We start from the raw sequence: 24352 nt of genomic DNA, 5'->3' as shown, positions 1-24352 counted from the left end.
TGATTGGGCCACTTCTACTCAATCTTCAAGAGTCAAGTTTCTTGAAGATTGGTTGATTCTCTCCCAGGGTTGCCCTGCATTTTCCTTTTATTCTTATTTTCTTTATTTCTAAGAACTGTTTTGGTCCCACATGACCAGTGCACCTTAGATATTTCATGCCCGCCCCCTAAACTTTAAACCTCTGACATGTAGCTTAAGGTCTCTACCTAAGCTGTGGATCTCTGCAGCTCCTCCAGGGTACCAATAGGCCTTCTTGCTGCTAATAATGTAATTTTTGAAAGAGGTGCTCACTGTGCATTTAATTTGGAAGTTAAGATTTATTAATTAGAATAACTGACAACATCCTTTTCTTTCAATGTGGCACTAATGTACTACTTCAGATCTATGGCATTCAATTCCAAAATAATAAATCCTGTTTAAAGTTTCACAAACTTTAATTTTATTTTTAGGACAAACTGTATTAACCTCTTCTCGCCAGCAGATGGCTCTGCATTCCTCCACATGGCCTGTCAAGCACTCAATCGTTTCAGAAGGTGATGGAGTTTCTTCATGAATAAACAAAGACTTTTGCTGCTTGTTGAGTAATCGGTTTATTTTGTAAAGACTGAGAAGTGTAGAAAGGATGATACAACAGTGCTTTATGATCAAGACCATTTTCATAAAAGTTGAAGTGATCATTAACACCGCAAGTCCAGATTTCTTTTTTATCTCAAACCAAAAGCAATTTGTAACATCAGACACAAGTGCATACACTGCTGGTAGGAGACACTTAAATAAGAAAAAACTCCCAATTTGGATGGTATAGCACCGTTCTTTGCTATTAGCAGCTTCAGGATGCAGCTTGAGATTAATGTAGTGAATTTATGCTTCAATATAAACAAGGAAAAATTCAGAGGAGAGCCACTATCTCCTTTTGGATCTCTAGCCAACATTCTGTAAGTGTTTAGGGATCAAATGAAGATTTTCCTTTAAAACATTTCTTATTTCTGCCAGTTAGCAATAATCAATACAATTACAGCTTAAAATTGAACATCTCCAAGTGTACAGAAAGCAGCACAATATTTTTTTCACAGATAAAAGACCAACAGTGACCATCAATGCACTGGCAAGTTATTTTTATTTATTTTTTTGATGCTTTTTTTTATTTCTGGACAGCACAGTAGCTCGAAAGCAAGGTGATGAACAAACGAGTCATATAAACACACAGAGCTGAGTAAGGCAAACGGTAGCGTGACAGGCTTCTCTCTGTTCAGTTTGCAGGGCAGTGTAGTGTATTGATCTTGACAGCCGTCAATACATTTAACAGTGAAGCAGAGTGATTTCTCTTTATTTTTAAGCATCGCTGTCTTTATTAGTGCATCGTAGATAGCCTCTCGCGTATAGCTGAACTGCAAAGTGATCACCAACATTTATACAGATCTGAATAAAACATTTGATTGCATCTGGACTTACAGTGACTATAGTAGAGTAGATAGAATTGAAAACCCAACTAACAGAAGTAAAATTCAAGGCAGTGCTGAAGTACTGGTTGCTAAAAAAAAAAAAGAAAAAGTATAAAATATCACAAAAGCCAACAATAACATTTCCTTAACACATCTTTTGTTTGTCCAGTCAGCACAAACCATCTTTTTTTAGTGCAGTTTTGACCATATATATAGATATATATATATATATATATCTATATATATATATCTATATATATATATATAGATATATATATATATATATCCCTACGGCCCAGACACAATACAACTCGGCCCTATCCTAACCTAGCTTTGCTCATTCAAGTCAGTTTTCCAGTCAGTGTGCGTCTTTTCTTTCTGTCCTTTGATCCCTAGTACTGACCTCGATGTGCACCCTCCCCACACAACCACAGAGAAGCATAAAAGGCTTAAACATCACAGGACTCAAAAGGTGAGAAGTTCTTTTTCTTTCTTCGGGGGCAGGAAGTGATGGCAGATGGAAGAAGAAGAAGAAGAGGAAGAGGCAGACGAGGGGGTGGGGGGGTATTCACAGTTTCAGTCTGAGTCCAGCTACAATCACATCTGCTGTCATTATGAACACACTTTTTTTTTCTTTAGAAATAAAAAAAAAGAGAAGAAAAAAAAAATCACAGCCAGTGGAGCGGGCCAGCGTTAAAACGTCACTTCTCCGCCGCTTCATCACACCTCCAGCAGCTCCATCCTCAGGCGGTCCCTGTCAGAAACATAAACATGAACAAAACATGAGCAGAATCCCAGTAGGACGGATGGTGGCATTATTACCTAGACACGTGTTAGTGCATAGGTAAGTGGCTTTCCGAGCTTCGTCTCAAAGACATTTGTGTTGATTTATTCCCATATATTAGCATGCACGCTCAATCTATAATTCAGTGCTAGGAGCCCTACTTCTCTAAAAATAGCTTGTAAAACACAGACCTTTGATTGCTGGAGAAAGCGTCTCAGCATGAGTACCTGTACAGACTTCTTTTTTTACTGTACATCACACAGCTCCTACTACAAACAACAAGCTGTCATGCTTTTATCACCACACCTGACTTACATCAGTTTTGCTTTCTTGGCTGATAAACAGCACTGAGCTTGTAAAAGTGTCACAGTGAATGAGAAGTTTATTTTTATTTCGTACACATTGTTAAACCACTGTGTCCGATATTGTATTCCAGTATTTTCATGTATTACAATGATTTCTTCAACAATGTTTCTCACATTCAGTTTGTTTGAATTATATATTATCTTTCCAAAAGTGGTTCTGGAAAGATATTTATAAGGTGGCAATATTTTGTTATAAAGTATTGATAGTTACAAGAACAAGAATTTTGGTTCATGGTTTAGAAAAATATAATTTTACTTCTGATTTGTGCTTTTAGCCCAAACCATATTGGTTTTGGTGGTGATGGTGTATTAGCATGAAATTGTACCTGTTTATATTGATTAGTTGGTGTTTTTATTTTTTAGTGCTTCTAACTGGGCGGACAAAATATCATGGCTCTGATCCCATTTGAAAATTTAAAACCTATTATTACAATCTATTCAAATTCATTTAGGTTTTGATTCCTTTTCATAAGCAGAGTATTGATGTATAGTTGGTATAAAACATTACGCTGTAGATGGAACCGCTCAATACCTAAACAATTTGGGTAAAAACCAACCATAGTGGCCAAAGGGCCAACATGAGAAGTATGTTTTATTTTGCACCAATATACTAGAGTTGAGGATTTACCTGGCCTGATTGGTGTCTGCCTCTTGTTCAATCAGTGAATGTCTCGCCACTGGCTGCTGGTGCTCCCCTCCTCTTCTTTCTAACCAGGGATCCTGCATCTCTCCTGCCTCCTCAGGTCTGTTATGCTTACCGCCATCAGCCACGGACCCTGTGAGATTCAGCAGCGGCTCGCATGAATCCTGCCACCCAAGCCGCTGCCCTGCTTCTCCTTCCAGCTGTTCGGTTGTTTCTTTCTCAACCAGTTTCTTCTTTGCCTGAGAAGGCTCTTCCTGTGACTCCCCCTCAGGGTCTTGGCGGCCCCTTGTGTCTTCTGACTCTCCTGAAGGGCGTTGATAGGTGTCCAACCATTTCAGCTGCCCATTCTTGTGGCTGTAGCGACTGTCACTGAACCAGCGCACAACTTCTGGCTTAGGAAGTCCTGTCTGAATGCTTAGCTCTTCGTACTGAAGGCTGCTTGGCCAGCGGGTGTTGGAAAAAGCCTGGCGGAGGATTTGCAGCTGTTTTGGGGTCTTGTTGCTCCAGGGTGGTGAGAAAGATGTCTGACAGGTAGACACCTCAATATCACTCTTGGGTTCTTGAATAACGTCTGACGTAGTCTGTGGCTCGTTCATCTTCAACCTTTTAAAATTGATCTTAATGGGGTCAATTCTAAGCTCTTTTCTTGCCCTCTCTCCGATAATAAGGTCCTCCTGCTTAATGAGCTTCTGTAAGATTGATATCCCTTTTATGGGAAAGTCTTTGTTACTTCCACCCTCATCTATAATGGATGAGTTGCTTTTTGTAATGACAGTAGTGCTGGTGCTTTCAGTTGGAGATTTGCTGGCATGATTCTTGTTAGGGACGCTGTCATCACTAGTAGAACTGGAGTTATCACTGCTAATACTGCTGTTGTCTGTCTTATGTGTATAGCTGTTGTTTTCATCATCAGCCCTGTTGGCATGAGCCCCATCGGCCTCACAGACGATGCTGCTGTGATGATTGTTACAGCTGGAGTTTGATTTGCTGGTGTTGTCTATTGTTGCTTGACTCGTAGAGGCGTCCGGAGCTTCCGCTCCTGTTGTTAAGCTGTTGACGCTTGGCTTGCCATTGGTGTCAGCAATGCAGTGCTCACTGTTATTGCTAATGAACCCGGAGCACGCGGCAATGCTATTGGCGGTGTTGATCTGGCTGCTGTTGCTGTTGACCGGTTTTCTGCTCTCAACACCGTTGGTAATGCTGGAATAGCTGCTGATGCTGCTGCTACTGCTGCTTCGACTGCTGCTGGTGCTACTGACACAACCGCTGCCTCCAGCTGCATCAAGACCATTGCTCTTCTCTGGCTCAGCGGAGATTTCAGTACTTCTGGTAGGCTCCTGTGTTGTTCGGACAGCAGGTGGAAACTTTGGTGGGGCAGCTAGAGAAGAATACGAGACCCTTGTGACATTAGGCTTGGTTGACAAGCTGGCCTGTGTGGCTATGACTCCGACTGACCTTTGTTTCATACCTCCGTATGGAACTTTGGCCATTTGAAAATTTGGTCCTTTTAAGCCCGGAAGGCCAGTGACAGTGTGGTGGGTTACAATGTGATTGACTTGTTGAGCTGTCACAGGCTGCTTCTGTGGTGCTCCTCCTTGAAAAACAGTGTTAAACATCTTTCTCCTGGCCTCCTCGATCTCTTCTGGAGACCAGCTGATGCCCTGTTTGAGCCTTTGGGCAGTAAACCAGAGTTTGATTTGCTCTTCAGGGAACTCTGAAACCACCGTCAGGTAGCAGAGCTCAGCTTTGGTTGGGTAGGGAAACTTGCCAAACGATGTCTTGAGAAAACTGCTGGTGTCCATGGCGGCATTGTAGGTGGGGATACTGCTGAGAGGGATCATCACCTTTGGAAGATCTTTATTAACGTCAGAGGAAGTGGGGGAGTAAAGGGGGGGATTGTGCTGGTGAAAGACTTGGTTGGACACTGTCGTTATCACATGAGTGACAGTAGTCCTCGGCATAGCTGGGGCCCCAGAGGTACTGAGAGCCCCGTTTTGGAGTTCAGGCACATTAGTCAGCATGTTGGAGTCTAGCTCCTTTCCAGTGTCTATCTTCCGTACCTCCACAGTGTGGGATACAACAATCTTTTTGTGCTCCCCCTTGGCTTTCATCATCTTTGCGATCGGTGTTTTGGTGAGGGAGATCCCGCATTCTTTGTAGTCTTCTCCACTGTCTGTAAATAGGCTTTGCTCCACAGTCGTCACTCCATCTCTTTTGTTGACACTTAGGGAGGCGGTAACCAGGCCCTCCATAATCTTGGGATGGATCTTAGCATTGTGCAGAGCAAGAGCCTCGAAACGGACAACTGACACCCCGCAGTTCAGGCAGTAGAAGGTGGGCTGGGCTCTGAAGTCTAAGTGGCAGTTATGCATGTGATCCAAAAAGTAGTTAAGATCTCTGGACTCGAATCGGCAAGTGACACAGCTGTAAGTACCTCCTTTTGGTGTTTCACTGTTGCTTTCAGATTTGGAGGAGCTTTGAGAGAAGTGGCCAGACTCATCCCCAGAGATGCTAAGTATGCTGTCTTCTGGGATTGTTGGCAGAAGTTCTGGTAGCGAGCCCAGAACGATTTCCTCACGTGCATGTTTGGATTTGGATGGTATCATGCAGGGCACAGTGGATTTCCTCTTGCTGGCCATACTGGAACTTGGTGTAAATGTAAATGATTGTTAGTCCGGTGTGATGAGAACAAGGGGTATGTGGATAGTGGAAAGGTTTTAATGGGGTTTGGTGTCATGGACCAGCCACAGAGATATCACAGTGTTTCTTCATGCATTCTGGATTCCTGTCACATGGACAAGTTAAACAGCTCTGGTGGAACCTAAACAAGGACAAAAGAAACAAGCAGGTTATCAGGGATTTTTTTTGTTTCAAATTTTACATTTCACATACCTAAGATGACCATACCTTAATACAATTTAGGAATGCCCAAATGATGATGTATTGACAAATCACAGCTTCTGTATTTTAACTAACTAAATGCACACCTATAGATGTATTACAAGGCAACACGGAAACAGTGCTTCCTTGTATAAAACCACTGAAAAAATATAAAAATAAATAAGGCAATATATCAGAAAAATGGCTGTCAATCTCCACAACTCTAACGAAGGCCTGGGAAAAAAATTTGACTTTTACGTTTCATGCTCTTTCATTCAAACATTAAAAAATTATTTGCAGTTGTTCCTTTCACGAAGGAGAAAATCATTTTTGGTGTAAAGTGATTGAATTAACACCAGAACAAAAACAAAACACACAATCACAATACTAGCTGAACCTTCCACAAAAATAGGTGACAGCTTCCAAATGTCATGGATGGCACAGACCTTAATATTTAGAGTTATGTCCTGTACAGAGTTTATACAGGAATAAATAACTCAAATTTAATGCTTTTTAATGCTCTTAGAAATAATTTTAATGCCACCAACAGGTACCCATCAACAGGCTGCAGACATGTCCCGAATTCCTCGTTTTCCAAGCACTTTTGTTGAAATTTGCTTTTTTCCCCTCATTCTCTAGCTTTTTTTCCGACTCAAGCTTCTTTTCTGAACATAAAGCTTTGCGATCAACCGGAAGCAGTTCCACGCAAATATATTGTGATATATGTCTGACGAAATTGTTTTTATAAACATTTTTTTTAATAAAGCATTTTAAATGCCACGATAAACACATTTAATGAATTGTAATGACAATTAAGGCCTTACTTTTAAAAATAATAATTTAATGACTTTCAGTGATTTTTTAATGACCCCCGGAAACCCTGCTGTAGTCAGATTAAGAAAAAATACAAGGGTTTGGGCACATTTGTGAAAACGCTCCCAGTATTGGCAAAATTATGTTGTGAGGATGTTCACTCAAAAAGGAAACTCATTATTTTTTCATTCTTGATGGGTTCAAAATATATATAAATATTTACCCCTGTTTATAATGCCAACATCAAAGAATTCACTACCAACAGGTTAAAATTATTGATTGGCATTGCTAGATCCTAGTAGATAGTGCTGAAGAATGGCTTCTTCTGGGTACTTACTTGAGCTCAGAAACCACACAGAACTTGCCCACTAGCTTTCAAAGAGGTAGGTTAAATGTTTGCTAATAAGGTTAGCATTAGAAAACATTGGTGGATCTATTAACTGGCTAGGAAACAGTACAATTAAAGGTTTGAATGAGAGCAGGCGAGAGGAGGTGCACCCTGCACCACTTACTGGCCAGGAGTTCAACTTTAGCTTCTTCCCTAAACCTTACTTTCAAATGTATTTTTTTGTAGTGTCCTAAACCCTTCAGACAAAGATGTTAACTGGAACCATACCTGACCTCTACTGACACCAAGATAAACCTAATTGGTTTGGATGGTGTTAAGCCTCAGTGGCAGAAACCAGGTGAGGAATACAAAGACACGAGTTTTATGGTTTGAGGCTCTATAAGTGCTGCCAGCTGTAGGTAGTAACAGTTTATTATTGAGGGAACCATGTACATCAATATGTACCATAACATACTGACGCAGAACGTGAACCCCTTTCTTTCTGAAATTGGGCCAAAGCGCAGTAATTCAATGTGTTAATAACCCCAAACATCTCCAGGACGGCCGCCGCCTTCCTGAGGTCTCTAACAATCTAGCAGCTGCGTAATTCGTAACCAGGATTTTGACACCATGGACACGGTTTAGACATTTTCACGGAGGAGTATACTCTCCTTTGTTACTGGTGGTTTATACATTAATGGGTGTGTTGGATTTTTTTGAGTTGAGAGCAATTTGGCAATGTCTACTTTATATTTTATCAAAGTGTCACACCTTCAGTGTTTTCCCATGAAAGATATTACAAAATATTTACGAAAAATGTATGATATCAACTCACTTTTGAGAGATACCATTTAAATGCTTAGAACAACATTTTTACATTTAATCAGAAATGAAGGTCAGATTTAATGAAGAGGAAAGGTCATGTGAATCTCACTGAAGATTTTTTCTCCTTACTGATACTGTAGTTTGTGCACCAGATAGTCATATACTATAATTAGATGAGTCTAATTACTTACGTACTGAAAAACATTTTTTTTTTCTAATTATATGAAGAAAATCATATCAGACAAAGGCTTTCAGTTCAAACAAAAGAGAAGTGAGGATTTTCATTGTGACATACACACACATGCACACACTCCCTTAATCTGTGCCGCCTGTCAGTTTGCTCTGCGCTTTACTTGGATTTATGGACTTCTGAGTAGATGTCCCTTTTTGTGAATTCAAAAAGCAGACTGTAACAATTGACCAGAGCCAGAAATGACAGTTGGTGATGTTTTTTTCTTTTTTTTTTCTCCACCCTCCAGCTGCAGTAGGATTGGCTCTTGTGGTTTTGTGATAGAACATAACCTCTGAATTATTTTTAGCAAAGCTTCATGTTGATCTTTAAAGATGTTGTGCATAAATTCTCCCAATTTCACTTTGGACTGAATTTATAAGCGTCCTGTAAGTGTGACTTGCTACCCTTTAACAAGCACAGGTTACTCTTGTGAACACCTTTTCATAGAGAAGCCTTCAGATTTTCACGCCCATAGAGTGCGACCGAGTCACTCCTCAGAACATCAGGTGTCAAAAAAAGACTCTAACCTCACCAACTGTTTCACATTGTTTCTGAAGCCGCAAATATGCTAAGTATTCACACGGGTTTTACGCCTGCCAAACAAAGAGATAAACCGATCTTTCTTATCGTGTGTGAAGGTGCCATTTTAGAAAGCGTCAGAAGTCAGTGTAAACATCAAAGCATGGTTCCTGTGCAGTCACACTGTTCACATTTGTGGTGATGGTCTAATGGCGTGGAGGATTATTTCCTGACACACTTTGGGCCCCTTTAGTAAAAATAAACCCAAGAAGCCACCTGAGTACTTCTGTAACATTCTGACCACAGTGTGATAACCCTTTTGAGGGTTACCTCCAGCAGAATTGTGTGAATCGAAAATCAAATCAACACATCATGGATGTACAACCGAAGGCCAAGAGGGGGCCCAACCTGCTACTGGCAATTCTTACATGATAAAGTGGCCATCAAGTATATAATGTATATATTAACCCTTTGTCCTTTTTTTCTGAAATCATGATGTATGGTGCTGTTTACTTATGCATTTACTCACAAAAAGCTAAGCAACTCAAACTAGATCCATGATTTCTGTTAAAAATATAAAGGAAAAATCTATTATAATTATTACCACCATGCTTGTAATTATACATTTGGAATTCATTGGACATAATGGAGAGTTAATATAAAGTTATGGTTGTCTTGCCTTAACAAGCACCGTTATTCTGAGGATAACTAGAATCTTCCTAGCACATGGCTTAACCAGTAAAAAAGCCACACATACAACCACAGAATACATCTAAAGGACATAACTTTGAGTTAGAAATCAATTGACAAACCAGTTCCATAGGCGTCAGCATGTAAAACATATTTCCATAGGCGTCATGTTATGTTTTTCTTTTTTTTTGTAAAAAAAAAAAAAAAAAAGGTGATCAAATGAGAAATGAGTATCAAAGTGGATGGGGGCAGGGCAGTGCAGCCCGTGCCCTCTGCTTGAACTCCTGACACACACTTGCACTCTCATGCAGCCACTGACTGTATATCACTCTCGTCCTCATTTCAGTCTGGAGATGCACTGAAGTGCACAACGCTGCTGGAAACCAGCCTCGTCCCATTCTCCTCTTTACCCCTCTCTCATACTTTGCTTTTATAATGCACGTTCTTCCTCCTGCTCACCAACCGCACCATCCTGAGCCAGCTCTGTGTTGAAACTCAACATCTTGTTCTGCACTGTGATTGATCCACAAACTTTCAGCTGTTTGTTATATTTATCTAATTTATTGTTTTAGCATGCTGTTTGTTTAAATGGGGAGCTTTTCCACAGACATTAACTTGCATGGTCTCTGTAACTGGTTACATGTTAAATAAAAGATGAACCTGTTCCAATGTTAAACCCTCAAATGACTGCACACAGGTACACCATGTTCCCACAGTCTGCGGCCTCCTCCTTCTAACTACCTCTTTTTGTTTTATCATTTCCCACAGAAAGAAAATGTGTGACAAAGAAAACAACAAAAACTAGGTCATCAGCATCTCATGCCGTAATCCCAGTTCTTTGCATCCTGACGTAGGGCTTGTGCTGTATGTTTTACCATCTGAGAGGTCATTATATCCCCTGATGGGGCACACAATTAACCCCCGGCTGAGGACACGGAGGTCGATGAGTTTGTTTTGCTAAGCGAGGGATTTACAGGACAGCTTCCAAGCAATAAACCTCTGCCTTAGACACGGTATAGCAATACCAATGCAGCCTCAGTGGTGGTCATCAATCATGTTATAGTTGATTTTTGTCCAGGTCACCAAACCCTGTTAGTACTTTTTTTAGTTTAGTTTAAAAGTATTTTTCTATCTATTTTCCTTTTTTCTTTTTTCTTCCCTCACTTGAGGTAATACTCTAGTTCTGCCAGAGTCCTGAATCGGATAGTCTATGATGATTATGATCCATACTTGATACTTTTCTGATATCAGAACTCTGCTTAAATATTACCATCAATACTGTTGTTTATTTTAATAAACTGTCATGAACTCCTCACTAAAAGCAACTATATGACATAATGTACTCATGTACATCTCAAAAATGAATAGTTAGATTAGTACAAGGTCAGAAAATAAAGTCATGTCAACTGGACAATTTGCATCTGGAAAAATAAAAACTATGAGAGTTCAGATTGTCTGTTTTTATTAATTAAACACAGTTGTCCATAAAGGGTTAAAACTTTCTGCTTTTCAAAAGATTTTCAGTCTAACTTTATTAGATTGAATAGATCTGCCCCAAAGGATTGCACCCATTTACACAGATTCTGGATCTAGAATATTCATCAATATCAGGACCTAAACAGATACTAAGATTGGATCAGTGCATCTCTAAAAGAAACACGCGAAAACAGTTCAGCGATTGTAAGACGATTTTTCAAATAGTTATTGAGAACATAAAAAGCCTTTGACATGCCAGTTTTCAATAAAATATTAATAAAAACAGAGAAAGTGCTTATTTTAACAGGTATCATCCTTCAAGACTGAAAAAGAGGCTGTTTTGTTATTAAAGACTGCAATGAATGAACGAATGAAAGAACAACAGATCCGCCGGGGCAACTACATGTACCAATGTTTTAAAAAGTTGCTGTTACACACCAATAACATCTTCCACTGATGTGATCCAACATTATGGAACTGCAGATTTTCTCTGGCTGTTTGGAGCACCCTTATTTTAAAAAACTAATGAAGTTCAAAGTAAAGGAGAAAGGTAATGGCGTTGCTTTAGCTTATAAGTAATGAACACCACCGTCTGGAAGACCAATGGTAGAGAAAATTAACTTTAGTTTGAAATCAGACCAATCGAATCTCGTTGCATATTTTTATTTTAAACTTACGTGTAAATGCATTAAAGCCACAGTACTGTGAGAACTTTATACCACAACAGCCTAGATGGGACTGCTGGCTGCAGGGTTGATGGCACTAGCGCCACTAGACGTTCTATCATGGCTTCTCGACAGCAGCGGCCATTAGCCTTCTCTCTGTTTTTACAGAGTTGCAGGTACAGTTGAATGCTTTTTTTATTTTTCATAAACATTTTATCATGATAGCATTGACGACTGATGACTTATATTCCATTTTATTAATTGAGCACTATGCAACAAATCAGTTTATATGGCTCCAATAATTCATATCACCAATAACTAAGGAGTTATTTTGACCACTGATTGGGTTATAAAATGAAAATAGAAAGGGTTTATCTGATTGACTGCTTCAAGGTTCAAAGTTACTTTATTGATATCTGTTGATAGATTAGTACTGCTGTGGTTCCAAACATTCATACATCTATTACCAGAACTGCTCAGATACATCAAAGACTTAAAAATAGGAATAATATGTGAGAAACAGTTTTCTTTTATTTTCAAACCAATAAATAACAACCATAAATCAATTATAATCTAGTCTTAATACAATTAGTTAAATTGACTAAAAGTTGCAATATCATTTCATTTTCTTCAGATTAAAGGTGTTTTAAATTGATCTTTAACTCACATTTAGGAACGAAGAATCCTAATCAGGAGGTTAGAAGCTGAGATTCCCTGTGAAGGGGATGGACGTCATCCTTTTATAGTGGAAGTGGCTATCCACTGTAGCTTCCTGCCATAGAGGGATGTGACTAGTTGCTGGGGTTCCCCGGTCAGGTTTCCCAACCTGCTAAAGGGAACTCCTCTTTCAGAGTTGGATGAGCAAAACATGAACAGGCTCCATCTGATGCACTGCTTTATACAAACACTAAACTCTTTATATATTGATTTTCTTTGCATTTCATACCTCAATTTTATTAATTCTATTAATAAACACATTTTTGCACATCTCTGATGTTGCTGCTATTTTCAAATATCCATTACTGTAAAAATGTCCATAGCTGTATATTGGTTATTTATTCTCCAGGTGCAGTTTATATAGTTAAAACACTTTACAGTACAGTATTATTTTATTTGTTTATTTTTTAACTCTTCACTATTATATTATTCTTATACACTTTTCTAAGATCCACATTTGTGTGACCATTTTATCTATAATCTTTTGGCTGCTGTAAACACCAGAACTTCCCCATTATAGGACAATAAAGGGATTTTCTATTCTATTCTAATGCAGAAAAAAGTTTATAATAAAAAATAATTAATTTTAACACAGAGATTAGTTGTTATTCATATTACTATATTTCAGCTTACAGCTTAGTCGGTTCAAACCACTGTATGGTGGTCTTAAAGGGGCCTAGGCACGTGCTATGTCCATTAAATTAAAAAACGCTAAAATATTTTAATGTTAAAATAACTTTAATTAAAAAATATGCACCAAGCGTTCATGCTGATAGTGTTTATCTTTGTCCTTTTTGAGTTTGAAAATAATTTTTGGACTTGCCGCGATTAGCAGATGTAAACACTGTCGTACGCCGTCGCCATCTGGTGGCAGTACTTACTCATGCATCAATCAACATGTCCGCTTTCAAGGCTTTAGCTATTCATCTTGTACCGGTATCCCTCTTTTTCACACTTTATCTGAGATCTTTCCTCTTTCTTTTCACAACTCCACCAAGGAAATTCAACTCCATTACCTCATTGTTAACTCCTTGTGTGAGTGCATAAAATCACACCTCCAGTCACTTGGTCATGATATGATAAATATAGAAAACAGTTCTTCTAAAAAATGGAGTAACGGAACTCCAAAAAAAAAACCTTGCAGTGCTTGAAGGGATGTTCCAACAATGCAGACAGGTCGGCATTGCACAGTTTTCACTACATCCCCAAAATCAGAGAATAGGAAGGACCACAAATGGAGGAACTGAATGCTGAATTAACCCTGCATTGAGTGTGGCTTCTAAACATCAACAGCAGACAATGGCAATGACCTGCTCCAATCAATTATATTTTGGTAGATTTACATATACTTATAAATTAAGCAATTGTCAACCAGTGTCAGTATTTAAAAAGCTCCTGTGCTGGAAGTAATCAATTCATGATTAGCTACATTACCCCTAAACCTCCACATGGGAAATACTCACTCTGCCATGTGGTATACTGCAAGCTATGAAGGAAATGTATGTGTATGTTATTGTAATCACTTACTCTGCCAGTTAATTATAGGTTGTTAGATCAATATGGTCGGTTAGATCAGGATTTTAGAGCTTACTCTGTTATGTATAAACCAGTTTGTGAATGAATCTTTTGCTGACTAAAGGGTTGTTGCTAACTTTTTTTATTTTTTGCTTTTTTCTCTATAATGAAGGAACCTTTCAAAAAAGTAACAAGTATTGGGAAGTCTTGCTTTCTTTAATGTACACCAATAAATCAAAATAAATAGTATTGGAAAAATAACTGCGGTTCTAATGTTCTGAACTCCTCCTTATATAAAATTCAAACTGTTTTCCATTTAAATGAAGTTCAATCCAGATAAATCTTGTAACTTTTAAGGACAAAGTAGATATCAGACACTGTTATTATTACCTGGTTATCATTTCTGCCAATAGCAGAAAGCACGCTGAATATCAACCGACATCATGCATTTGTAACTAAATGTGTCCTGAGTATCTTGGTGCGAAAGTAACAGAGTAGTTAATATGGGCATGGTTGATTGGCCTAGTACAAAAGCTGGTCTCACGGCATGACAACACTCCACTTCCTGGCTGAAAAAAAGGCCCCAAACAAACCCAAAGTTGAGCGTGGTTACATAAAGAATCAGGTCACCTATGAAAAGAACAGACTGCTTTATGTAGCGGGCAAGGCGTGCCATCGGACACAAGACAAGCGTTGTCCAGACAGGGAGGCGATGAATAGATGCTCCCAAAAAGCCAGACTTTGTGTTTCGGCTCAGCTGTAAGGTAGACGACTGCTCAGACGACGGCCGTCCCTGGTGTGCCGGACGTCCCCACGCTGCCCCGGGCTCTGAGGCACAGAGGGAGGGAACTCCTTTCCTCTCAGCAGATTTGAGGAGCCACGCAGCATCTGAAGTGAGCGAGAAATGGCTCGGCTCTCAGACGGGCTTTTTCTGAACACCCACGCTCAGAGTGAGCGTGGAGGCTGTGTGCGCTAAAACTATGTTTCAACCATTCAGCTTTTCCCAAAACAAGCCTTTTGAAAACAAATGGGATTAAGTTTGGTTTAAATTCTGATGGGGTTTACACGTTCCTCCTGATTTAATAGCAGCTTTAAGATTTATAGCCGAGCTCCCCTCCAGGTTTGCTCTAACACAAAACTTTCTAGAAATAAAATACATTGTACTTTAATGTAATTATATTTGATGCATATTTCATTATTTCACAGTTTCAAAAAGTATTCATAATGTGTGATAAAATAAGCTAAAGTGGTGCATCGTTTTAAAGGGGATAGAAGGAAAATGTTTCACTGTTCTTTCCCTAATCCCGAAACCCCAAAACTTGCATAAACTTGTAATCAGGCACCCCAAGTTATACTTTATAGGAGCACCATTAAGTGTAGTTACTGCTGCAGTTATTTTGAATGTTTCTACCAATTTTACACACTTATATTTCTGTTGATCTTCTCTCCAAGACTGGATGGAGAGCAACTGGGAACTGATTAATGATGATGTACATCTAATACAAGACTGCGCTAATCTAAATAATATGGTTTTGTATTTAGAGGCACTTTCCTGCTGGGAGTTGAAACGCCTTTCTAATCTGGAATACAGTTTCTTCCAGGATTATCCTGTACTTAGGCAAATTCATCTTCCCATCAAACCTGAGCAGCCTCATCCCCCAAAACATAATGCTGCTAGCACCATTTTGTTTGTTTTGTTATACCATGATGTGATGATGGTAGCTACCAGTGAAAGACTGTAGCTAGTGATCATATTAGTATTAAACATTATTTTGATTATTCAGACATTTAATGAGGTAATCGGATTTAAAAGTGAAAATTCTGCAGTTACTGAAGCCATCTTATCAATAACAAGAATGCATTAACATAAAAATGTATGACAACATAAAATGAACATTTAATCATTCAAAAACATAGCATGTCTTTAGTGTACTCTAATATGTGTAGTAAAGGATGCATCTGCAGCTAAAAAAGGACGTTCTGACATCTACGTGTCAAAGGCTCAATCCTTTCTGCTTGACTTCTCATCAATACAGCCCCAGCTGCCTCTTCAGGGAGAAGGCTCCCAAACAAAACAAAATGCATAAAGCTTCTCTTGCAAATTGAAGTCTGGATTTTAAAAGAGAATCATTCAACATTAGAAACCTCAACGTCATCCTAATCCACCCTTGTAGTTTATTTCATTGCAAAAGGACGCCATCTTTGTTTTTTTATTCCACCAATGTGGTAGAACCTGCATGCAAATCCGCTGAACAGAACTTGAAACAAACCGTCCTCCACATGCACTGAAGGACAGACGCGTTGAGTTGGTTTTCAGGCTTTGTTACTACTAACATATTTAAGATGGCCAGTGTTGGCCTAGTGGTTAGAGCAGTGTGCCTGTGCTCTGAGAAGGTTGCAAGTAACTGGTTCAATCCCCACAGCCTTCACTCTGGGTTCCTGAGGGAGACCCTTAACCCCACACTGCTCCCCGGGTTCCGCACAGTGGCAGCCCACTGCTCCCCAAGGAGATGGGTCAAATGCAGAGAGTGAATTCCCCCATTGTGGCACAATAAAGGGATTTACATGATTTACATAGAACTGCAGATTAAATTGCGAAATATATATTTGTTATGGCTCTGAGAAGGTTTAGGGCAGGGGTCTTCAACGTTTTCCAGGCCAAGGGCCCCCAAACTGATGGCGAGATGGAGCAGGGACGTCCTTATTATATATATAGTATGAAATTGTGTTATATCAAACTGGTCCTATAGTCACTTTATTACAGATGGAGTTATATAACAAAAGTAAATTTTCCCTGGGATTATTAAATTATCTCTGATTCTGATTCCTGGTTGATGGGACAGGTGTTGTGAATGAAACAGTGCCCAGCTTGAAAGAGCTCCTGTGTGTCGCTAAATGTGTGCATTGATGACTGAAAGACATCTTCTGCCTCCATTTATCTGTTTACTACAGTGTGTTGAATTCATGTTAATGGACATTTAAAGACATTTCAATTAGTGGAAAAAATTGCAGGGAGGGAATAAAATAAGTACCTCCGTGGACCCCCTAGGGGTCACGGTGCCCTGTTGAAGACCCGGTTTAGGATCATGTTTTAGAGTCTGTATACTCCATCTTATCGGTTGATTTCTAAATCAGTTGGCAATTTTCTTTTTTTGCAGTGGCAGCTTTTCTCACAACACAGTTTTCTCCATAGAGGCCATCTGACCAGAACTCCTTCTTTCATGGCTTGGGGCAAACTGCACACATGACTTCCTATCTTCTTCTTTCGAATACAGTTTTCCTCTTTCCCCTCTTCTCTGAATACCACGTCCATGGAGTACCCATAAGCTGTGCCATACTTTTTTACATTTCAGATAAAAATTTAGCGAAGAACTTCTCCCCGACCATTCCTCGGTCTTCATGACGCCGTTTGCTCAGCAGTGGTCTCTACTGAGATTAAATCACACAGCAGTTGATTCTATTTACCGATAAGATGATTTCTGAAGCCGCACTGGATTTTATCTTGCAAGAGTCAATGTGTTGAATATCAATGAATGCTAAGAAGTTTATTTGTAGAAAGCTGTAACGACACAACATAAAATACCTGAAAGTTTTTGATTGAAGCGGTGTGATAAAGGTAAACTGCTCCTTACCTTTATCAAGGCTGCACTTTAAAAAATGAAAAAAACTCTAGAGAGCAGTACTTAACGAAAATGTCATTTTGTATACTCTTGTGTGTACAAAATGACAATAAAATCTAAGTCTAAAGAATACTTCGGCGATGTTTACTTGAGCGTGTTGTTCCTATTTGAGCAAATCAATTAACAGAAAGCAGTGCGTATTCCCTCTCCTACCCTCATAAACTGCTGCAGTAATTACAATATTACAACGGTAAAAAAAAAAAATATTCCCAACCAACAGCAAGCTGCTACCAGCGGAAAAGAGGAGCAGGGCTGCAAAGTGGCTGCTAGACATTAAAATTTAATTCAAAACAGTCCACTGATTCCGGCACTCCCAGATCGCTGGGTCACCTACGGCTGACGTTAAACCAACGCAGATCTGTGTTTTTGTTGTGCCGCCTGTCACATGAAGGCTGGAGGAGAGAGAAGGACAAAGGAAGACGAAACTCAGACGTTTTTTTGTTTGTTTTTGGGGGTGTGAAGTGAGAGGATGACTGATGATGAGGAGGATGATGACAGGCTGTGCTGTTTTCAATATTCCTCCCCGCTGACACCCTGCGTGGGCACATACTCCCTCCTCACCTCCGCACCATTTAGCACCTGCACGACTCTCCAAATCTTCGCTCTTAGAAGTGAGGAGCCGGGAAAGAGCCTCTCGGCATGACAGCCGCAGAGGGGCGAAAACAAAAACACACACACACAAAAAAAGGCAGAAATCCTCAAGCTCGTAACATTTGTTTTTTTTTGTTTTTTTTTGTGTATAATTTGCTCTGACAGTGATCTGTGGCTGTCTAGAGTGTCTTAAAAAAATGGGAACCTGCCTTGGGGGGTGGGGGGTTGGGGGTGGAGCAAAATGAAAAAAAAAAAGGGGAGGTGGAAAGCTCCTGACGGACACATCTGAATGATCAAAAAAATCTGTTTAGCAAGAAGGTCTCTGCCAAACATCCATTAAACAGATTAATGTCATGTGAGGGGATCAGCTGGACACCCAAATATAAGCCAGGGACACAGAAAAATGACTGTCTTCCACAGAGAGGAGGCTGTGAACAATGGGGCCTCATTTATAAAGAGGAACGTGATCCAGTGCTGGGAGGCTTCAGACGGCTGACTGTCCGACTGCGATTGTTCTGTTTCTCTGCATGTTCGGCTGCTTCCAGTGTCCACTGAGCACCAGTAGGGGGTTCTCACTGACAGGGTGACGGCCAGGGTCACGCTTGGAGCATGAATGCCGTTCGATGGGGTCGCTGCCGCAGCTCCTACAGGTCCCCACTCCTGTCCACCCTGTCAGTGTGTGGTCTGCCTTGTCTTTCCCTTCTCCCCTTCAAGTGGGCGTCTTTGTGTCCATAGTTGTGTCTGAATGTCTGAGACGCAGGTGTTGTTAGCCAGCTTCATCCTTCTCCTAGTCCTCATCACACACACCCTTACACACTCACCCCTCCTGTACCTCCATAACTGCAGCCGCGTCCACTGGGAGACCGGTCGGTGATGCCACTCATGTGTTAACATCGCCATGGCAACTCCACTCTTCCCCTTGCCCACCACACCACACACACACACACACATACACAGTACAAGGCCCACACCCACCATAACAGCAAGACGCAAACACACATGCAGAGTGAATTCCTTGGACTGAGACCGGAGCAGGATGAACCTAATCCCAACGCCCCACCGACCGTGTTTGAAAAGTCCACACCGGGTCTAGGGTTTGAATTTGGTCAAAGTCTGCAATAGCTTCCCTCTGCCGCTGCGTTGGTCTGGTTGAAGGGGCCTGATGGGAGGAATATCACAGCTGAACAAGCTACAATGACCTCCTATCTAGGTCTTTGTCCCAGCAAACCAGCGCTGAGGCCTGCAGGGTGAGATGAAACGGTGCATACCTGCTGCCCTCCACCTGGCTGGCCCAGCAGGGTCGTCCGATGGAAGCCGTCGCGCTAATACGAGCCCCTCGCCATTCCTACTTTCCAAATTTCAGCCCAGATGAATGTCACACACACTAAAGAAAAATGTGAGTCATGCATCCTTTTACATCGCTTCTAATGAATAACTCCCTCCGCTGCATAGCCGAGACCACAGGCCCTTTTAAAAAGGTTTAAGGCAAAAAAAACAATGAAAAAGATGGCGGCACGGCGCCCATTGTACTGTCCATCTTAAAATGGCTGACATTGTAGCCCCTTTATAAAATGCCAAAGCCGGGCACATGCCAGCTCCTGCTCACCAAACCTTTCTTAGATGGGACAGAGAAAAGAGGCAGGGGCTCTTCCACAACCACCTCCACCCCCCCATTAGCCTCAAGGCTTTTTTTTTTTTTTTTTTCAGAGCGCAAACATTTCTTTTGGTTGGAACTATGCAAACATGCTGGTTTAGTGAGGCTCTTGGAGCAGCCTCGGCTTCGATACGGCATTGGTCCGACGACAAAGGCAACACGAAGAGGGATAAAAGACCCAAATAAAAGCGAACTTTTGTAGACTGCCGTCCTTTCAGGAAAGGGGGGAAAAAATGAGACCCTATATTTTCATTTGGAGGATTTTCTGCAAAAATCTGTTTGAATAAAAACAGTTTGAAGATCCAGTTGGCATTAGACTGTAGGTTTTTTCTTTCCTTTTCTTCTCTGAACTCAAGGAATTTTATACACTCCATGTCGGCTAAATCTGCAAATCATGACCATATGACCCTCTCCTCTGTATTCTCTGGCATGGGATTCATTCTGAGCCGTGGAAGCAGACAAAAACATACCTTCTGTTGCTGTTAGGAGTCGGAGCAGCATTATTCCAGGAATATGAGCAGTGGCATGTCGTTGGTAGGGGAATGGGAACTCTTTGCCCGATGCATTTTGTGTCTGTATACAAACACTCAGCCGGGGCCATGACGAAAACTATGAGCTGTGCCTAATTGCAGGGAGTGCAGGATGAAAAGCAATATGCCTGGCCTCATTAGAGCAGTTCCGAGAAGGGAGATGGTAGACTGTTCCCAGGGATCCACAAAAGGGAATTGACATTCCCCCAGTGTAAGCGCCCTACCGGAGTGAAATAAAAAAAACAACAAAACAACAAACCTACACACACTGAGCTCACTGGGGCTGAACTGAGCACACATGGTCTGTCAGAGCGAAACAGTCAGAGCTCATTTCTCTTTGTTTTACTGGACATCGTGCACTCCTGCAAATTAGCTATCGGAGAATAGAAAGCGCCCGACGAAGAGCGAGCTGCAGCCCGGCACAGCTGGAGTCCGAAAACACCTACTTCAACAGTAGCACCTCGTCAACAGAGAGATAACTGCAAAGTCATTTCTGTGACCTACATTATATACATGGAAGGCTTACACAATTAAATAATTAAGACACTTCCCAAAAATGGTCGCTGATTCACGCTCATCAGGCCTCCCGCTTGAATAACTCGGGGTTGTCTATTGAGCTGTGGAGATTGGAGCCACACAATTCACAACGGACGCATTAGTCAGCACCCTAAGGCAGAGGGAGACACATGGCACCCAAAGCTGTGTCAATATTTATGTGCAGATACGAATCGACTGCCTCACTGGTAATCTTCAGTTTCCAAAATATCTGCAGCCTTTCTTGCATACAGCCCGAGGTATGACAGAAATCTGTGATTTCTTAGGCCCTCCTTATTAAAAAAAAATGCAATTGTCTGCATGCTTAAATAAAAACAAAAAGGGTAATTCTTTAAAAGCTGAACTGGTGTTTCCTGCTATGTGCTCTGCAGCTGTTTATAAGCAGATCAAAAGGAAGTATCTAAACATGAAATATCATATCAGTATTTAGAACAAAACATGAACTCTGCCCCTCATCGTTAACTCAATAATAATTTCGACTGGAGTGGCGGCTCGCCCAGAGTGCCTTTTTGTTCTTCTTAAGCATTACGACAAACTAAGATGAAAAGAACTGCAATGTAAAGACTGAAACCTGAATTGAATTATTTTTACTGATAAATAATGAAGGAAGCCTGATAACGGAGAAAAGGAGAGTTACTTTGGGCACTATTCATCCAAACACCACCTCTGTGAAATATACCAGAAGTGGGCTCATATAGAGGGATCAAGCCTGGGCATTTTTAAATCCAGTACCTTTTGGATTGACTTTTAGAAAAAATGTTGCATGCTGATAAGATATTCAACCCGTTGGATGGACACCTACTGTAATAACAGTGTAATTGATGATAGCACCTGATAAATGGTATATTACCGTGTTGGAAAGAGTAATAATGTAAATCCGATTTAATTGTATTGTGCAGCACAAATCCATGAAATACAAGATTTAAAAAAAAAAAAACATTTTACAACATTTTGGATATAATTAATGCTTGAATTTTTTTATTTTGTTCCAACAGCAGCCTATAAAAAATATCAATAGCTTATATTGATATATTTTTGAAAATGTATTATGATTTACCCAACAATAACTTCAGTTGCTTCAGTGGCCTGCAGTTGTTTAGGGGCCCCCGACCTCTTAGGGGCCCCGTCATTAACACCTGGTTGGCCCACCTACGCAATAGTGAACTAGGACATCTCTTTGCAGATGCAATGGTGCAAAAAATTCCTCTTAAACCCACCTGATACAGTGTGGACTGACCGGACCTTATTTATACCCTAACACATGTCAGATTTCAACATGATGTTGAGCCGTTTAAACACGACACCAATAGCAAAGCAGACAGTGGTACTTTTAATTACTATGTTAATAACTGTATATAGTTGGTTAAAAATACACTCATATAATATGTTTCAAACTGCAATAAAGATCTTAAAAGAACAATGTAGTTGAGTATTATTTTTTACACTACAACTTGGAATTATGGGTAATTCAGAGGGTAGGGGATGAGGTGTTGTACTTCATATGGGGCCCACCCAGATAATGTTGCTTTATTGTTGTGTCGTTACGCCATTGGCCTCACATAATGTTGGACCGGCCCTGTGAGTGCGCGCATGGCAGCACATGTTGTTAGGAGGAAGAGAAGGAAATTAGGAAAGCAAATGAATCCAGATATAAAGGGCTAACCTTGTGATGTGAGGGAGAAAGTAAGGAAGGGTGAGAAGGAAACGGTCTGAAGCGTGTATGAGAGGGGAACGCCTGCTAAAGCGCCCTGTTCAAAAGTCTTTCACAACTAGGAGCGCAGTGGAGAAAACACGGCGCGTTGTGCAATAATATAAGCAGATACGCCACATAGTATAGAGAGAGAGCGCAGATCCAGCAGGACTGGTAGGGGGGTGGGGGGGTATGGAGCCCAACTATAACAAACTGCCGAGTTAACCCGTTTCAGTCCGCTCGCAGGGCTGCGGGGCAACACAGCGCCTCGGAGCGCAGCGCTACATATCACCTTATATTCCCCAAAATCCTCCACTCCCCCTTCCTCCACCGACTGTCGCCATTTTATACATTGGCGACTTGATATGTACTGGCTTCACCGCGGAGCCGGCTCAAGATTTAATATTCAACAGCAACATATAAATTCAATAAACAACTTTGGAAACGCGGGGATATACCGAGGTGCGTGTCTGCGCGCGCGTTAGAGAGCGTGCGTCCGTGGGCTGAGAGTGGTTGAGTCCTTACCTTGGCGGCGATGGGAAAGATGGAATCCGACATTAATACATAAATGAATTATTTTTGGCTCCGCTCGTTTCGCTTTGAGAGGAATGAGAAGAAGGAGTCGAGTCAAAAAAAAAAAAAAAAAAAGGGGGCGGCAGCTCTCCTCAAGTAAACCCGGTGAACTGGCGTGAACCCGTCGGTAAGGTATGTTACATTGCACTACCTTCTCCAAACGCCGTCAGCCCCACTGTACGAAAAAAAAAAAAAAACTCAACTATGCTCGGCGGCGCAGGACGAGGGAGCTCCAAAAATTATAGCGAGTGTATTTCCTATGAACACGTGACGCGGAGCGTCATCCAAAATCCAAAAGCCCTTTCATCTAAAAATTTTGGAAAGGGGCGGGGGGTGAGATGGGGATATAAGTGTGTCTGTGTGAGTGAGTGCTTGTGCATAAAAAAAAATTAAAAAAAAAGGAGGGTGCGCTGGTTCCCAGTGAACATTTTGGTTTTTCTTAACAGCAGTGTAGACAGATTTATTGTCTTAATTCGGAATCCGATCTTCATTCGCGCGCTCTGAGCTTCTCCCATCCACAAATCCAATTAATTAAGTCACATGCGTTTCCAATAGATATTTGGGTAGAAGAAGGTTCTTGAACCACTGCATGGGCTGTGCTGTATCGCCGGGTTGGGAGATGTCATTTAAAGCACATGCCTGTACCCACCGGCTCAGATGAACATTTTTACGCACACGCGTAATTATTTGAGAGCAGATTTGAGCAGATGTTCCATAACCGTAGCCCGTTTGCCGGTGTGTGCGTGTCTGAACGCAGGAGGATAATTTCCCTGGAATCAAATTAGAGCTGCTGTACTGATGCGCGCTTTGTAAAATATTATTTGTGCGGATGCGGCCCTCATGACCCCGCTGGCCTCTCTGTGCGTAAAAGCGCTTAGAGAGGAGCGCGCGGGCTCCAAAAAACACAGGAACTAAGTGGGATTAATGTATATTAGGAAAAACGAAAAAAGATGGTGATTCAAATTGAGCTGAATTAAATACCGCATCAGGTAGAAACTGAACAGTGTTTTTGGTAACACGGTGTAACAATAATATTCTGAAAGCCTAAAGTGTTCTTTCGCCCATCTTTCAAACATATATTGATATCACTGATATATTAAAGTGTAAATCTACACATGGATCTTATGTGTAACAAGTGGGTGGACTCTACTGGCCTACCCAGAGGGCCTCTGTGCAGGCAGCATA

General features: G+C 40.9%; 1 protein-coding gene across 2 annotated transcripts; it reads right to left on the bottom strand.

The window, feature by feature from the left end:
• Positions 1-1706: 1706 nt before the first annotated feature.
• Positions 1707-23423, bottom strand: LOC107100253 (zinc fingers and homeoboxes protein 3-like). Of its 2 annotated transcripts, XM_015398675.1 has the most exons (3): positions 23120-23423; positions 3220-6055; positions 1707-2196 (listed from the first exon to the last, which is right to left on the bottom strand). In XM_015398675.1, exons 2-3 carry the CDS (start codon positions 5871-5873, stop codon positions 2163-2165), a joined length of 2688 nt encoding a protein of 895 aa, XP_015254161.1. In that variant the 5' UTR covers positions 5874-6055; positions 23120-23423; the 3' UTR covers positions 1707-2162. The 2 variants fall into 2 exon arrangements, with proteins under 2 accessions (XP_015254161.1, XP_015254168.1); XM_015398682.1 differs by lacking the exon at positions 1707-2196 and having other exon boundaries at positions 3216-6055.
• Between the last annotated feature and the right edge of the window lie 929 nt (positions 23424-24352).

The sequence above is a fragment of the Cyprinodon variegatus genome, unplaced genomic scaffold (assembly GCF_000732505.1).
Source record: "Cyprinodon variegatus isolate N-32 unplaced genomic scaffold, C_variegatus-1.0 Scaffold29, whole genome shotgun sequence".
In the NCBI taxonomy this organism is placed as follows: domain Eukaryota; kingdom Metazoa; phylum Chordata; class Actinopteri; order Cyprinodontiformes; family Cyprinodontidae; genus Cyprinodon; species Cyprinodon variegatus.
The sequence above is the reverse complement of the archived record's forward strand: the minus strand, read 5'-3'. Positions and strand labels throughout refer to the sequence as shown.